Here is an 18793-nt window from a genome sequence, read left to right as displayed (position 1 = left end):
ACATAGCTCTGTTCTGCTCACTAATGTCTTACTTCTGTAGTGAACACTATGTAGTGAATAATTTGTGAAATATCCCAAAGTATCTCAAAAGAGAGCCATCTCAGTGTCAGTCCAGGTTCGATCCTCGGTGATGCCACAGACATCCCTGACCAGGAATGCCAGAGAGCAGAGACCTTGTTTCCTCTGGGTGGGTGAGACAGCCTTCCATGTCACTCTAATACTCAGAACAGTACTAGCCGTTGTGGATTTCACTTGGCTGACGTTACAGAACTGGTGGTTAATGTTCTCCTCCAAGTGCGTTGAACTGTGCGGTGCTGTTGCAATAGCAGAAAAGATAAGTTGATGTGATTCGGAGGAAGATCGTGTTAGCTTTTACCCTCCAGAGGGTGTCCACGTATGTCTGGATATTTTTAAGTTATAAGTTTTGTGTGTTTTGGCCTCCCATCCACATAAAAATGCCATTTTTGGTCACTGGAAATGTTGTGTGGACAGGAAAAAGGAGCTTTATCAAAACTTATGATGCATGAATGTTTCTGGCTGAATCTTAAATACCTCCTTACTCCCTGTATAGTGAACTACATAAGTCATAAAACTACGACAGTCTATACACAGATAGCACTAGATCTCGGATTTCAACATATGAATAATATATGTTACAAATATATAACGCTCTATTTAGATTTACAATCTGTACTTTATGTCTTGCATAGTACGCTACATAGGCAGCAGTGTGTAATTTGGGATTAAACCCTGTGTTTAATCCCAGATTACTGTGGGCTTTCTATGCAGTGTTTTGATGCCTCGATTTATGAAGTACTGTGGCCCGACACAAGGCTAAAAAGCTCATGCAAGCGTTTTCATTTGTGTGGGTGGAAATATTATAAGTAATAAGTGTGGTGTGGGTCGGGGAAAATTTACAACCCTCCCAGAACCGTTTGTGAATATAAACAAATAAGATAACTGTTTGAAAATGGTTTGTCCAGTCTGGTTCTCGGTACTATGTCGTTTACCGCTATATACTGGTTCTGTTTACTGCCCAGCTGTCCACAATTTTATATATTGTCAACGTAACACAAAACACTTGTATTTCCAAAAAGGTATCTTTGCAGGAAAAGGAAAACCCTTTTTGAAACTATGTAAATAACAACTGCAAGATTCACATTGTCCAAATGTGAAAAATGGTAAAACTGAGATATACAAGGTTTTCACACGACACAGCAATATATTAGTAACAATATACAGTACAATGTTAAAGACAATGTTTGGCAACATGTCAGATTATGTGAAGGTCAGTACAATAGCTTTTAACGCAGCCACTTTGGCGCAGAATTCAGTTGGGTACTCTGTAGTGTTATATACTGTATATAGAGTTGTTTACATCAGTTCTGATTGTAAGTACTGCCAATATTCTGAAAACCATATTGTAATGTTTATCCCAACAATAATAATACTGAATATGTTGTAGCGTGTAACACCGCTTCCCTTCACATGGTAGACTAGGGTTTAATTTCCGACCCTGGCCAAGGGATACCAAAAAGTCTTCCAGCATGACAGAACTCCTTGCACCACATTCATGCCATTAACGTAATATACAGTCATAACACCCCCCATCATTACTCTTAGCAAACAGATGACATTTTTGCTGCAGCTGGTGGCCTTCCGACGTTTCAGCATATGTGCTTCACAAATGCAACCTACTGTGAGCCATATGGAAAGAACATAGGCCTACAAGACAACAGTCTAGAGTCAGATTAAAGCATACTGGTGGACTGAACTGCACTGCTACTGGCAAGCCTTCTTTTATATACTCTTTTAGACAATGTCCAGCCACCGTTAACATGCTATTATTGATCTAGTATCTGGTAATGGAAATGGACCTGTTAAGATGTTTGGATCAGAGACAGAACAGGAAGTTTTATGGTCTAAAAAGCATTGTGTAAGTGTGTTCAAGATTTCTCCTCTCAAACATAAGCTTGGCCCAGAGACTGCAGGACAGCACAGGGCTTAAAAGGCAGAGAAAAAGAAAGGTAATAAAGATAAAGAATTAAGAAGAAAGAGAACAAAGGTCATTCAGAATGTGTCGAGATATAATAAAACATGGCTTCAAGTAGTCCAGCGGGCTAAAGCTGGACTTATGCTGCCGGACATCTGTAGCCGAGCCTGAGAGAGCACAATTGGCCTTGCTGTCTTCAGGTGGATAGATTGCTCTCTCTCTTCCCACATCACTTCAGTGTAATGCGACCAGGCACATTACTACGAGTGTGTTGGTTGCCCGGTGATGGTACACTGGCAGAAACTGGTGGCTGGCTGAGATGGGAAAGAAGCCAACTTAGAAAGATAAGGAGGAAGAAAAATTTTAGGAATTGTATTTGTGCTTCAGAAAAGACCAACAAGGCATAGGCAGGACCACATAGCTGGACCTTTGACTAAATTACACAAACCACAATCAACAGCCCCAGACATGTCCTGACTTTACACTCTTAAAAATAAATTTGCTACAAAAGGGTGCCTTGAGCACAGAAGGAACTACTTTATATGTTAGGTTGGAGAACCTTTAAATTGGTTAAGTACCTTTATCATCTTTTTTTTAAACATTTAAAAGCTTTACACATACATTTCTTTTACAAACATAGTTCTTTATGGAGCCAAAAAAGGCTCTTCTATTGAGCAACAATTAAGCAAGTCAAGAAAAGATTGTTTAAAAAAAAAATTCAAATCCACCCAGAACAGACAATTAATACCTAAAACAAATACTGCCATTCCAGATCATACCGGTTGCAGCATTAGATGAGTGTTCATTTCTGGTACAAAGACAGTATCTAAAAACCAGATTCAATTAGACCACTTGTTTAATGCCAGGCTCAAATTTAATCTGAACTTTTTTTTCTCAATTATCAAATGTATACAAATGCTCTAGAGTGGAGATAATGGTAGTAAATGGACTTGTACAAAAAGTCATGAGAGAAACAGAAACAAAATCTTCAAGAAATTAAGTCTGAATAACCTGAAAACAATGCAGGTGGGGTTCCAACACTTTCAACTGGTTGTAAAACTGGATGAACTTCAGACAACACCGATTCAAATCAGGGAGGCCCAATCGTGCTCCAGATCCATTCAGCAGAATTTAACCCTGCCTTACGCAACATCTTATGGACTTCAGTAAACCAATCATGGTCTTCTGGAGCATCTGGAATGGTATTCTTTAGGAGCACGGGACGGTCCTCCCAGGTCTAAACGGTGATAGGAATGTCTATATAAATCAGCCAGACTGTGTCTGACTGTCAGTATTTAACACTTAAGGAATACAGTGTGCTGGTGACAGGAAGTATCTGGTGATGATGCCACTTGCTGAGGAGAGCCTGCGCTCCTCAGAAAGAAAGAGGAACATGTGGATTTGCAGACAGACTTTCAGACGTGGAAATTCTTCTCATGACAAAATGAACTCAGTCACAACACAGACACCCTCAGACATGCTTCACTCAGCTGCGAAATGACTTTACTGCAGTTTAATACACGTTATTAAAATCAGCAACAGAACTTCTGGTTTTCTTCAATGAACGAAAGAATTTTGATTAAAAAGGGGCAAACTGTCATCCCACCTTGCTGTGTGCCAAAAGAGGAGAGAAAAAATGTACACTGGCAGGAGTAGTTGTCCCCTCTTTCGTATAATAAAAAAAATATCACTGAAGGGGAAAACAATTAAAAAGAGGGGGTAGGGGATACAGCTGTACACTACTCGTAATAAACTCATGAATACAAGATTTCAAACATCTGAACTTGCGCTCCAAGTCAAGGACAATAACGAGTTCTACTCCTTAGACCCATGTCTGTATTTCTATTTTTTGTTTCAGCCTCCCCATTCAACCTTGCTCCCTGCACCCATCCTGGATCAAGAAGGACACAAAAAAGGTAAAGAAAGATGCGTGGCTCGGTAGGCTCTGCCAATCAAGCTTCCAATACTAAGTGGCTAGTCCTGCTAGGCTGACTGGCTCTCATGTTAACCCCTGCCCCACTGACGGGAGAAAAACTGGTTGTGATGAAGTTCAGCACCCCTGCTGGTACAACCTGGTACAACAGGATCATGTAGAGGGGAGATGGAAGGGGAACAAAAAAACAGTTGAGAGGGCTCAGGTGACCGTGGCAAAGGGTCCACTCCTCTGCCGCCCAAAGTCTGATAGTTCTTGTGTGGGAGCAAAAAGGTAGAGCTGGGGGCAGGAGGGATGGGGTGTTTGGGGTTGGGTCCCTAAGCCCATAAGAGTGGGACTTGGTGGCACCATGGGACATCAGAGTGAAGGACTGCAGCTGTGTCTTACGAGCCCAGTCGTGGCCGTTTCCGTGGAGACATTTCCTCCTCCTCATCTTCCTCTTCTTCGTCATCTTCATCTTCGTCATCAGGGTAGTCCACAAGGCCAACCAGTCCAGTCTGTGAAGAGAAGCACAAATTTAAAGAGAAACATTCAGGCCACGGTAGATAAGGTAAATACCAATGAAAAGTAGGATAAGCCAGTTTTAGTAATTTTGTTAGGTAACTAACAAGTATATTTGATTATCCCAATATAAAAAATATGCTTTGTAATAGAGAACTCAAACTCTTAGTTTGTGTAGAGCCAGCATAAGAGGTGGTTCACTTATCTGAATAAAATACCATTTATCGCTATTGCATACCTCATAAAATGCGCCTTCCAGAAAACACTACATATTAAAATAGGTTTTGCTTTGTGTATATTTGGGTTTTGAATAACACTCCTCATTCCCAATTTCCAGAAAATGTATAAACTAAACAAGTCAAACCAACCTTTACCACTGGGGTGGAGGGCAGTGCTGCTGCCGCCTTGCCTGAGGAGCCAATAGGACTGGCAGGGGAGGCAGACGAAGCTGGTTTGCTGCTGGCGCTGTTGTTTCCGTTGGCGGCCCCTGCAGAATGAGAGAAGGTAAACTTAAAGCTGGCAGTTGGCGTCCGCTTTGGAAGGTTCTCCTTGTCCTCACTTTCTTTAACTGCAACGAGATAAGAGATGTGTGTGAGGAGAAGTGAAAGTGCCTTTCCAAAGAGGAGATGACAATTATACAGATCAGTAGCAAAGAGAGAAGGGGGGAAAAGAACTATATAAACTATAGGATACCTTTTTTGGCCCCCATGTACTTTCCATAGGTCTCTGGAAATTCTTCGTCGACTCTCTTCTCAACTGCTGCTTCTGTCTCGTCTTCATCCTCATCTTCATTGAACCACATTTCTTCATCATCTTCCAGAGTCCGAGCATCCCGACGGTACCTGTAGTGAGGTCAGTTAAAGACATCAGATTTCAGTAACAAGTAACAGTTCTAAGACTAATGGAGTTTAATATGTATTTCACTTAACATAATGCAAACTGCCTGGCTAAATAACTACACTCCTAAATCAAACTACACTGAGATGTCAAGGAGTCTAAATATAAAAGATAGATTTCATTAAAATGGTGATGCTTCTTGACTTACCTGCTGAGCCCTCGGCTCTGTCTGTCCTTCTCCTGCTCGTAGCGACCCTTCAGGCCTTTAAATGTTTGAACATACTCGATAGATTCAAGTGCTTTGTAGAAGTTATCGACTATGTGAGCAATGAGTGATTTTATGTCCTCCTAAAATAAAAAAAAATAAAGCCTTTCAATTTTTGAATAATGTAAAAATTCATCATTTTTTAAAGATTTAGCCAAGTTCTTACCACTTTGATGAATTCAAACAGTTCTATGATAGCGGAGTTGAGAAGATTGTATCTTGTCCCGTTGTCCAACAAAGCATTAATGACTGGCTCAAACAGGTTCCCTTTAATAATGTAGCGGTTGTAATACTCATCCTTTAGTCCTATTATTCTCCTCATGAACCGCAAGGCACCTGCACAGGGAAAAAAAAATTAGCACAATCCGCTGTATTACACCTTTCTTTCAACATTTAAAAATGTCCCCACTGAGACTAAAATCTTGTTTTGAAGATTTAGAAAAACTGAAAAGCGACAACAATGATTAAGAATGTTATATAAAACGCACTGATGACCCAACAATCAAATATTTCTAGCAAATTCTAGTAAAGCTTGCAAAGTGTCCTTGAAACATAGCATCTTTGTGAAAAGGGTTCTGTGCTAATGGGACATACACGCTTCCTCACTGTGACTAGACAGTCATTTTTCTAGTGCGACAAAAGTCAGTCTACCCCAAAAGATCTGCAGTACAAAAAGCACACCCGAACAAGACAGTTACTCCTGCCTGGAGACTCACATAGTGCCAGGAAGGTGTGCTTGGAGTTCATAAGCACCAGCACTCTCCGCAGTAGGTCTTTATTCATTATGTAGTTCTTTATGTGGTAAGTATGGTGCTCCACACAAAATGTCAGCAGCTCCAGTATAAGAGCCAGCAGCTGAGCAGTCTGGAAATTATCTGGAGGTAGCAGGATAAAAGAAGAAATTGTAATCGATTTAAAAATAGCAGAGATAGCAATGGTATATTGCTAAGTACCAAAAGAAAACCATGCTTACCTGGACAAACTGGATTGACCTTTGTAGATTCTTCAGGTAAATCTATGGAAAGTTGTTTAAAGAAAACATTTACTACAGATATCTTAATTTGTATTACTTTACATGCTCAAACTAAACATAACTAAACACTAAACCCAATAAAGAGCTCACCCTTTCTCTCTTCTGCTGTATTGGCCAGCAGTGGGGCAGTGAGGACATGCATGCAGTACTTGTAGAAAAAGCTGAGAAATTCAGTCTTTTCTGTTTTCTGGGGATTTAAAAGTACAAAGAGGAAATAAAAATAAACGTTAATAAAGAAGATACAATTATAAACCAGTTTTTGAAATCATGACCATTAAAAGAGCACCTGACAAAATGTTTAAATAATAATTAACTAACAAACTACCGTGTAATAGACTTTAAACATGTCCTTCATAACTAGTCTAAAATCCTGCATTTAGAAGAACCTAGACTCAGATACAACAAACAGACAGGCAATAGCCAGTGTTCATCTTAGTGGCTATGGGGTCAAAAAATAACAGGGCCTTATCTGTAAGAGTCATTTCCGAAGGGCATGTTTCTACAAATGACTACTAGGACACACTTCATGGGATCCAGCAAAACAGAAACAGTTTTTTATTTTATTTTTTCAAGGCATAGTAACTCACGTTAGTGGGTGCCAACATGTTCTCAGGGTCAATGAGGGTACGGAGAAGCCCCATGAGCTGAACCGCACCGCCGAGCTCAGGGTCCGAGTCGCAGATCATTTGCTTTATCACAAGGTTGATCAGCAGAACATCCTGCATTCACAAACACAAATGTAAATATAACCACAAGTCCCTACGAAGCCTATAAATTGTATCACATGGTAGAGGAAAAACGAAACACTGTTACCCCCGAAATGAGGTTAATTAGTCGTACGTCACCGAAAAGTCTTGTAAATCAATGCAAAAAAAACCCACAAGCCACACATTTAAATGATCAAAACTAACATAGAAACTGACCTGTGTCATTCTATTTAATTAAAGTATAGCTTAAAGCTATAAGGTACAGCTTTAAACTCCCTCGTATGGTCACAGACTTTCAGACACCTCATGAAACCAGTCATTCACATCTTTAAAAATACAGAGGAAGTCAAGAGCTGGGATCCACCCAAATATGTAAAAACAGTTAATGGTAGCTTGATCTCATCAGTACTACCACAAACCAATACCCATCTGCACATCTACCCATCTAACCCATCTGCTTGGTCTAATTTACAATTCTCATTCAATACTCATTTATCTAAGGTTAAAACAGTTTATGTGGTTTGGACTGGTATGTTCATCCATTGCTTCATTAGAATGTTTAATGCTTGATGAGCTACAAAAGCTGCAAAATTTGTTTGCATAAGACTGCATGCAGCATGTTGGTCTACATCATTAATACTCACATCATCATCTGCCTGCTGTGGTTCCTGCATTACGAACTCTCTGACCATGGAAGGACTAAACTCCACCAAATATGAGAAGATATCTGTGGCTGCAGCTCTTACCTGGAGGTCGTCCATACCCTAAGAGATTAAAACAAGATTATATCACATGCACTGTGGAGCACAAAAACTTGCCTTCCCAGGAACTTAACACAGAACTACTTATTATTATTGTTAATACTTATCAACACTTCCACATTAGATAAAAACGTCAAAGAAAGTATTTAACTCACCATAATGATTTCCAGTGCAGGGAGAATTCCTAGATTTGCTAATGTTTTGAAAAAAGCATCCCTGTTTTGAGGTTGCAGTGTTTGTGAAAAAGCACAAAACTCTTTGAAAAAGTTGACCTGTGTAAAAAAAATAAAAAAATAATGACAGTTATCCAAAAACATCAATACAGGCAACCTGTTTAACCAAATGCAATCTACTGATTTAAGAGGGAAAGATGGCACAATTGTGTTCTTACCAGCTCTCTCCTTTTCCCATCCTCTGTTGCTTCATCTGTCAGCTGAGCAAACACTTCAGTCAGGAACTTCTCATCCTCCTAGTAAGCAGGAGAAATTTATTTTAATTAAAGACTAAAAGTAGTCTCTAAAAACACGATACAAGTTTTTATACACATTTAATACCCACATATTATGCAATTGGCCAGTATATTAAAATTAAGATGCCCAGATCGGAGGACCTTACTGCAGAGTATCGTGTGGATACTGATCTAATTCAGTATCTAATTATCTGTGTTTTTATAAAGAAAAGTCACAATTTAGATAAAACCTGCTGCCGATTTACACTCAAGTTAGACATATTTTAAAAGACTTGCAATACAGTCTCACTGACCTCCCTCAACTACTGATGTGGAATGACCACTTTGTAGTATGGTGAATGCTCAATGATTCACTTTTCTATAGTGTGTGCGAGCGTTAGCCTCCTCCTCTCTGGAGTTTTTCTGCAAGAGTTTCATTTTAAACCAGCCAAAATTCAAGAGAAAAGACATGCCTACAGCGGTTGGTGGCAAAAATGATCTAGATGTACAGATATGTTAAGTTTTGACGCTCCACTGTAAAATAGTTCCTGACTGCATGTGGTGACTAATGTCCATTACTGGTGCCTAAAGAACACATTGATAAAACTGTTAATAAAAAAAAAGGAGAGGGCTTAAAATAGCTCATACATTCACATCCATAAAACCATGCCTGGATTGAGACGTCCCTAAATAAATAAATAAAAACATGAAAGAGAAACACACAAATCGGTCTGACTCAAGCTGTCAGCACAAGACTGTATAAATAAGGTCTTGTGGCACAAGACTAATGGCACAATTCAGTCAATGCTTTCCAAGTGTAGAATGTAGTTTACTAGATTGAGTAACATTATGTTGGTCAATATAACTCATCTTAAATTATGTAAGGACCCATAGTACTCCAGACATATTTATTCTTCTTCTATTGCTACTTCTCAATGGGATCCAATACACACCCTTGTAATTGGAGGAGTCCAAAAAAAAAAACTGAGTTCTTCTCTAAAAGATCAGATCTTACTCAACAGCATGACATTGTGTAAAAACAACTCCCTCAGTAGAAAGGGTACAAACAAAACTGGACTCTTTAAGAAAGATGTTTTTAACTTTTCAGACATCTGATTGAACTAAAAGACCAAAAAATATATAAATTCACTAAATATACTGTACTAAATCCAGTTGATCAGGACCAATTATTTTATTTGCAATAAAACGTCATGTAGTCTCTTCTCAGCGAAGCATACTATCGATATCCACAATATACACAGAAAAGTACACAGTGATAAAAGGAGTGACCTTACTCCTTTTGTGTTAAACTATGCAGCAGAGAGGACTTACCTGAAGCATGCTAACTATTTCCACCTTGTTGAAAAAGATAAACGACGTGAGCGTGGAAAGGAAGTTTTCTTCAAAGACGGATGGCGTGGGCAAGATGATATCTTGGATGTACTGAACCCGATATGTCTGGTGAATCTTCTGCCTAAGCTCTGAGTCCGTGATGGGGATGACCTCTTTGAATTTGGCCGTCTTGGTGAGGAACTCCCGGTGCCTCTTGGGCTGAACCAGGGCTGGATCGTACTCCAAGCAGCCCACAACGTCCATGATGCAGTCATCGGAGAACATGACCTCGAACAAGGTGGCCTTGTTGAGGAATAGCACGCCACGCACAATTTCATAAAGATGGTGCAGGCCTTCACGGTTGTCCAGGTCTTCGCACGTCCTGAAGAGCTGCAGGAGCTTCTTGATGTAGCCTTCGCTCATGAGCGCCAGCGCCAGCTTTTCCCGCCGGATTGGTGAGGAGAGCACAGAGGTCACCAGATCGGCTATCTCCTCCAGGCGAGCCAGCTCGCAGGCGGGCAGCTCCACCAAGTGGCTGGTCTCTGGCATCTCCTCGAAACGTTCTTCCTCAGATTCATCGATGGGGTCCTGAGTGATCTCCAAGGATGGATCTTTCCCTTGCACCTAAGAAGGAGCAGTAGACACACAGAGTGTGACAAATATACATTCAAGTATGCATATGCATTCAAGTACCAACAGCGATGTCATGTGGAGACATTCTGTGGGGGCAACAGTGCCTCAACTAAACATACACACAGACACAGTGTACATTTCATAATATAAACAAAATATATGGCTTCAGTCACTTCACAAATTGTAGCCTCCTCCTCCTCCTCCCCCGGCATGTTCCAGCTAACCCTGATTATGAGATATGATATTACTAATTTTGATGGAACATAAATGCTTGTAAATGATCCTTCATACTCAACGTTAATTCCTAAACAAATTTACAGCATGGCAGTAGCTGGAAATAACTTTGGTTTTATCAAGAGAATCAAAGGAACAACACAAGTGAGCTTTGTTTAACCATTACAGGGTTGCATGACATCTATAACGCCTTTGAGCCACTGGTGGTTGCTGGCTTTTTTCATCCCCTGTTATAACTTAGAAACAACTCCGCTAGTTTGCATTGCTTTGCATGTTGTTAAAGATTAGTAATTCTTAGGGAGTAAGACTGTAGGTCAATAGCATAGGGGAGTAATGCAGTACTTATTTCCTTCAACAGAAATTACAATGACTCTTGCCACAGTCACTTCCACTAGTTTCTCATCAACTACAACTAGTTACATACGCTACAGCTGTCCCATTCTGAACATGGTGTAATTAGTCTTTCTGCAACAGAGCTTTAGGGATAACGAGAGCTAACTTGAGGAAATACATCAAACTGAACATACCTGACAGATCTTCTCCCAGATTTCATCGCACCCTGCCTTTTCCTGAAAACTCAGAGCAAGATCATAATTTTCTGCTTCTGACCAAACAATGAGGGTATCCTGAAGACAGAGAAAAGCAAGAAATGTCTCATCAAACATTCTTGAGAAACATTACAGGATTATACGAATTGAGAAAAAACTTTTATATTAATATAATTTTAATAATATATTATATGTATTATTATTAAATATTAGATTTTCTCAAAAAAGCTGCAGACTGTCACTCACTTGCTGTTTTTGATATGCTGTATTTGGGCTGATTTTGGACTCCAACAGAAGTGAGCCTGAAAAAGAAAAGCAGAGAAAAAAACACCACAATTTACAACGGTTTACAACACAAAGTTAAGAAGAGACGCTCTGACTGCTATGTATTCAAACTACTGGATAATTACACAAAGTAGACGTGAAGGATTGCACAGTAACTAGAGGGGAAGGCTCCACGTCCCTTTGTTGAGTAATTACAAGTACAGCCAAGTCTTTCGAGTCTCTGTTGGCATGACAACCTTCCAGAGATTCACCAGCGTGGTCCATGTGAACCACAGCTAGCTGCTAATGTTCAATCGTCAGGTTTTTATTAATCAAAAAACATCCATGAGTTTGCTCTATGTGTCCTCAAAGATATTCTATTAACATTATATATTCTATACGAATATAGAAATTAGGTGCTGAAATAAGGGCAGACTGAGCTACTGTCTACTAGTACCACATGTGCTACAGTGTTTAAAAAATATGGCAAGTACCAGTTTCTCTTTTACCAGTAAACCTTACCTAATTACAAGGCCATGTGGAATTAAACTTAAGGTACTCATATGATGAACAGCAACACAACACTTTCGCAACAACAACAATACCACAAATCAGTTCCCTCCACACTAACTATTAAGCATTCTTGTTCATTTTAGCTTACAAAAATGAAAGGTGGCTAAAAAAAAGGGTTTTCTGAGTGATGAACCCTTTTAAAACAGATGCATAAGTCCAGCTGTAATGCTTTAATAAGGCTAAGGAGGTCCACGTAATTGTTCTTCATAGTCGCAGGCCTTTTACAAAAATGCCTAAAAATAATCTGACATTGCTCAAACAACCCACTATAAAAAAGGGCTGATTACTCTGCAAATCGATGCTTTTACGCCATGCATGTAATATAGAAAATCTAATCTTTAATATGTTCAGTAAACTCCCCTGTATTCACCATTTGAATCGATAAAAGCAGACACTTTTAGACCCAGTCTAAAAGTCTAAAATAGCAACAGCTCTGCTGTTCGATAATTCGGTAATGCCTCAGCCCAACCACAACAATTCAGGAAAACAACTATAATGGGAACCAAGTCTATGAACATGAGTTTCCCAATACTGGTCCTGAAGTCCACCAGGTCTGCATTTGAGTGTTTGACCATTTGCAAAGAATGACTCGATGTTGGTTAGATGATTAACATCAAAAACAACACGATTCAGGTGGCACCAGGTCCTGGAGACGCCTGGTGAAGTGATGCGAATTGCCCAGCTACTCCATTAAAGCTTCCACACGGACTCATCTGTCCATGTTTCAGCACATGAACATCATTCATCATTCAAAAATACTCATGATTAGTTACCCAGCACCGTATTTAAAAGCACTGCACATAAAAACAAAACACAAAAGTGCAAGAACTTTTAGTCAAAACCCATTACAGTCATACTAACATAACCGGGCAACACTCTGGATGACCTGCTGACTGTATGGGATCTTCTCTCCTTATCAAGCCTTTGAATCCCAGATAGTCTTTACTCTGCACTTACCACCTAATCTGAGTTAATAAGAAACTGGTGAATGTTTATTTGACTTGGCTGGCTGGCTGGCTGGCTGTTTAAATGTAATCCAGGACACCCCTGCCTTAATTTAGACATTTACTGAACCTCTCTATCCCTACAACTAAACACAGGTCATTAAACTCATTATAGTAATTACGGAGTCGTTTCTGGGTTGAATCAGATGATTCAAAGGTCTTGGATGAAGGGAATGAAACACTATACAAAACCGGCTGATCTGAAAGAACTACAAATCTGACCCCCCAAAAAAATAAACTAATCAGTTTCCCTGATTAGCTTTTACTGAATTTGCTCACACTAATCCAATTATACTATCTTCCTACTTTGGAAAGTTTTTCCTACTTTTGAAAATGTTGCTACTTTGCTTATGAGGCTTGAAATACAAGCAAATCCACTAAGAAAACATCAGATCCTAGAGAGATACACTGCATGTCCAAATGTTTGTGGACACCTCTTCTAATGAATGCATTCAGCTAATTTAAGTGCTGACACAGATGTGCTAATACACACATACCTTTTATAGCCACTGTGGAGAATTAGTATTGCCAATAGAATAGGACTTTCATAAGCACATAAACATAAAACTTTTGGCACCATGCCTAATGCCAGGCGTGGGCTAGAGGGGTATTAAGCACCCCCCCAGAATTGAGCTGAGGAGCAGTGGAGCTGTGTCCTCTATAATAATAATAATAATAATACTCCATTCAATACTTTTGGGATGAGTTTGGGAAAAGTTTGGGTTCTCATCCAACATCCTGACCTCACTAATGCTCTTGTTGCTGAATGCAATCAACTCCTTACAGCAATTAGAGCCTATAGAGTAGCAAGTTCACCAACAGAGGCAAGATTAAGTCTTTTTAATACCCTTGATTTCGAAAAAAGCCTCAATTAAGAGATTTTCCAATACGTTTGCCCATATAGAGCAACTTCCAGTGTTTCATTCAGACAACCTGAACTGAAGAGTCGGACTGTGAGGCTCGCTCGCTCGTTAGCTCGTTAGCTTGTAGGCTAACAGTTTCATTTAGCTTAGCTTAGCTTAGCTTATCCTAGCCTAGCTGTAGCCTTACCGTCTGATTCAGCCCGAACCAGCAACGATATTCCTTTTAACCTCTCCACATATGTAGACGAAACGTGCCCCGTCCCTCTGTCGTCCCACTGTCGGTCTTCGTTTAGCGTGTAAACTTTAACCCGCCGCCTGGTGTCCGACATGGTCGGTTTCGGTGAAGCGGCTCCGAGAACGCTGCTGTTGTTTTCTCCTCTGTTTTTTCCTCAACCCTGGGCTTCAAACTCTGTTACTAACCGCATGTTCCCCCGCACGATCACAAAAACGCACTTCTTTACTATATAACAGTCTAAAGATTTCCACGCTTCTCATCTACAAACACACCGTTTTTTAAAAACAACGTTCAGATGAGTTTGGTCTCCGGCGGCCGTATTCTCTCATCCACCGACCGCCATCTTGTAATCCGATCTGGTGTTAGTGATGGTGATTCTACAACGAAATGAATCATGACTCGGGCGAATCGATTCACAAGCCTGAGCAAGTTCAACCCTTCCAGCACGCCGCTTGCGGTATACGGCTGTTGTGTTGTTTAATGTCATTACTGTTTAAAACTTTAAAATCTGTGCATGTTACAGTATTTTTTTGTTTTATTGTTTCACTGTCGACATAATTTGTATTATTAAAAAACTTTTTTGTTAACAATTTAACATGAATCCTAACTAAAAAACGACAAATTGATTATAGTATCTCGTCGCTTCTACGAAAAAAAAAAAAAGAGATAAAAAAAATGTATCTCTAAAATAGTAACTTTAAATGAGAAGGAAAACTCTCTAAACTATTTTATTCGAAAATATTTTGGAACATTTTTATTCGTCCAATCACCTTGATTTTTTTTTTTTAGAACAAAACTGCCAGATTCACATTAGGTCAAAACGTGAAAAATGTTTTATTTTTCCCGATTGTTTATTGAATTATTTAAAAAATATATTTATTATTTTTTAATGTACTTCGTTTTTATTTTATTTTGTAATTAGCATATTATATTAACATACATGCGAACTAAAAAGACAAACTGGGTCATAGCATATAGCCAGAAATACGGGACAATTCTGGTTTCGTATTGTTTAATAGGATCATTATTTTTATTTTTCGTATTAAATTTAGCTACATTTACCGCAGCGTGGGCTAAATAAACTCCACGGAACGGAAATGAATCTGGGAATCCGACGTTCAACTCATTGAATCAGACAGTTTGAAAGAATCGGTTCGGTGAATTGAATCGAACTCCCCCCTTTTCTCCCTTAAAACATCAGTCAAAACGTTCAGCGCCGCGGGGTCTCCCGAGAGGGGCTACGGCAACCGACTGGGGCTGGATTGGGAACTGTCCGCGTACGTTTTGGCCATTCGGTTGTCGATTCAGTATTAAAAAAAAAAAAAAAAACAACCTGTTATCCTATTTTTGTTTCCAAATATGAACCTAGAAAACGGGAAGCCGCCGTTTATCCGAATGTTACATCTGAAATATTTTAAAAGCGAAGCAAAAAACTACTTGCTTTTATTTGGTCGGTCCTGTTTGTGGTTAATCGGCAGAAAGGCGCTCCGGAAGTGAAGCAGCGCGAACCTCACCTCCAAACGGTCGGAAAGAAAAACGGGTAGCGACGAAAGACGGCTCGACAAAATATGCTCAATATTTCAGTAGCTTTTAGCTTTTAGCGTTTAAATGAAACAGATTTATGCTTTTCTTAAGAATTTCATATCAGCCAGAACCAGACTCCCCTTGCGCGCGCGTCACGCGGCAGTATGAGCACACCAGACTGCGCTCGCGCTTAAAATAAACATTAATAGTTAATTTTCAGGAACAGTAAACAACAACATAAACCCGCCTAAAGCTTTGACTGTGATGCATTTAACAAATTGAGGGCTGATTTGATTATTGCTGCAGCACTTGGGATTGTAGCCATTTAGCTTGTAGGCTATTTAGCCATTTAGGCATTTTTATAGATGTAAAGCTTTGTAGTAAAACATACTTTCAAGTATTATTGTTTTTTTGTTTTTTTTGTTAAAATACATTTTCTGTTGTTACCTTAAAGAAAAAACACATTTGGGTATAAAATATTCACATATTATGATAGTATATATTGTTTAACTAGTACTGCACACTTCAGCAATCATGACCTATTGTGAACATATTTCCTGTATTATAAATAAGGTATTTTATTTTTTATATTGTTTAGAAGTTATTTCTACTAGTAATTGACAAGAATGAATAACAATTATAGGTTTTACATGCCATGGGTAGGAATTAATGGTTTGCCTAATGTTACTTCTGTGGTATAATCATAAGTAATGTATGTAAATCGGTGGTTCAGTTATATTTATTATATGGCAATTGTTAAAATAGCATTGTTAAATTAGCATTCTTTACTCCCCCCTATTTACAGTTGAATTATGTCTTATCAAAAGCTGTGAGAACAACAGCATGTCAAACAGTGATGATAATGCCATATGAGATAGCTGTCTGTAATGGTTGTGCCAGACATGGGGATTTTATTAGTAATACAAAATAATAAATTGCTGCTGCAACACATTCAAGATCTCTAAGTGCAGAGTCTCATCTGACAAACAGTCCAGACATACCATAGTTTGGTCAAATGTGCCTCAATGTATAAATTGCTACAGTGAAACGTCCACATGACAAAAAGATCTAAAATCACATGTACAGAGACCCATCTGCTAAACGCACTGCAAAAGTATGAGAATTAAGGTTGTGCACCTTGTTTTAACACGTTTTAATAATGTAATGTATTAATGTAATGTATTTATCCTCTGGACTGGACAACATCTGAAAACCTGTGTTGCACCAATAGTCAACACAAAAAGTCCTCAATTTGTTAAATGCATTACAGCTAATGCTTCAGGGGATGTTCTGTTGTTTGCTGTGAAGGTAAACTCATGATTAATAGTTTTTATAAATAAATTATAAACAGATCCGCAGGAATCGCGAGCGTAGTCTGTTGTGCCCATACTGCCACGTGACGCGCGTGCACGCGAAGGGGATTTGGAGTTTGTTGTGGATATTCAATTCCTCAAAACAACAAATTTAAATGAATTTAAACACTAAAAGCATCTTAAATGTTCGGCCTTTTTTTAAATCGGGAAATCGCCGTATTTTATCGCTAGCCGTTTCCTGTCTTTGGAAGAGAGGCAGGCGCTGCTCTACTTCCGGGGGCGCCCTCTGCCGATTGGTGTGAGGCGAGGAATCACGTTGACAGGGGCCAAACCGTGATGGCTGGACGACTTGGTCAGAGCATCTCCAAAACACCTCGCAGGCCTTGTGGGGTGTTCCTGGTGTGCGGTGGCTAGTCAGTACCTACTAAAAATGGTCCGAGGAAGGACAACCGGTGAACCGTCAAGGTTCATTGATGGACAGTGTGAGCCAAGGCTAGCTTGTCTGGCCTGACCCCACAGAAAAGTTACTGAATGAGGAACTACTGATCAAAAAAGTATTATTATGTTTTTCATTGAATTATGTAAAATCAGAAATGGGATAACAGGTCGTTGTCCATTTGTGTGCAGTTCTGAAACGAAAATCCAATGGCCAAAACGTGCACAGGCCACCACGTGTGCAATAACTGTGTGTATACATAACACTAAAAAAACACCAATATATTTAGTAAGATTTTGAAAAAATGGATTTGATTGTCATTTATACTGAACTAAACTGACTTTGGTCTGCACATCCTTACATTAAGTCTTACTGTAGTTGCAACAAAACTTTTTTCTAGCACAGAAGATATAAATTAATTTATATTAAGCATTACTTTTCCACAGTTTGTGATACAGTAACTTTTCTGTGGGATCGGACCAGACAAGCTTGCCTTTGGTCACACTGTCTATTAATGAACCTTGACGGTTCACCGGTTGTCCTTCCTCTCAGCACTTTGGGTAGGTACTGACAACCGCACACCAAGCCTGCCTGGTGTTTTGGAGATGCTCTGACCAAGTTGTCTAGCCATCACAATTTGCCCCGTTAAAGTGTCTCAGATTTTGAATCTTGCTCATTTTTCCTGCTTTCAACACCTTTATCACCTTGAGGAACTGACATAACCTGTTCACTTGCTGCCTTATATATCCCATCCATTGACAGGACCATTAGGACCAGATAATCAATGCTGTTCTATTTACATCAGCAGTGTTAATGTTATGGCTGGTCACTGTATTAATGTTAGAAAATGATTTTTAATGTTTACTAGATGAGGGTCATTATCGCTAGAAGTACCAACATTTCTGAAAGTGTATCTGGTATGTAAATGTGTCTAGACATTTAGTCTCTTCAGTTATCCAGACAGGTTATTTGCTGTGTCTGGTTTAATGTTACATTTAAATCAGTATCATGTTGTTAAATAAGGCAAGATCCATTTGTGAGCCTAGAACACTTGTGATGAATAAGATAATGAAGTGCATTGTGATTATACACATTAATTATACATTTACTGTAATAATGTAAACTTAAGGTTTTACTTGATATCTTGAAGCCAACTTTTAATCATTAATACTAATTCAGCCTTTTCACCATTATGTGTTTAAAGGCTTCATATAACACTATATAAAACTGACAGGTAAAGTGAATACCATAGATTATCTGGTTACAATGGCATCTGTAAAGGGGTGGGATATATTAGGCAAGTGTAACAGTCAGTTCTTGAAGTTGTGTTGGAAGCAGGAAACATGGGAAAGCATA

General features: G+C 39.2%; 1 protein-coding gene across 3 annotated transcripts; it reads right to left on the bottom strand.

The window, feature by feature from the left end:
- Nucleotides 1-3474: 3474 nt before the first annotated feature.
- On the bottom strand, nt 3475-14541 carry LOC140546489 (serine/threonine-protein phosphatase 4 regulatory subunit 3-like). Of its 3 annotated transcripts, none has more exons than XM_072669817.1 (16): nt 14117-14541; nt 11472-11527; nt 11205-11303; nt 9811-10434; nt 8422-8499; nt 8186-8302; nt 7914-8033; nt 7150-7281; nt 6653-6749; nt 6503-6544; nt 6246-6404; nt 5696-5865; nt 5473-5612; nt 5121-5269; nt 4802-4995; nt 3475-4423 (listed from the first exon to the last, which is right to left on the bottom strand). In XM_072669817.1, exons 1-16 carry the CDS (start codon nt 14256-14258, stop codon nt 4310-4312), a joined length of 2433 nt encoding a protein of 810 aa, XP_072525918.1. In that variant the 5' UTR covers nt 14259-14541; the 3' UTR covers nt 3475-4309. The 3 variants fall into 3 exon arrangements, with proteins under 3 accessions (XP_072525918.1, XP_072525917.1, XP_072525919.1); XM_072669816.1 differs by having other exon boundaries at nt 4796-4995; nt 14117-14540; XM_072669818.1 differs by having other exon boundaries at nt 4796-4914; nt 14117-14540.
- Nucleotides 14542-18793: the final 4252 nt, after the last annotated feature.

The sequence above is a fragment of the Salminus brasiliensis genome, chromosome 24 (assembly GCF_030463535.1).
Source record: "Salminus brasiliensis chromosome 24, fSalBra1.hap2, whole genome shotgun sequence".
Lineage (NCBI taxonomy): Eukaryota > Metazoa > Chordata > Actinopteri > Characiformes > Bryconidae > Salminus > Salminus brasiliensis.
This window is presented reverse-complemented; position numbering and strand designations above follow the sequence as displayed.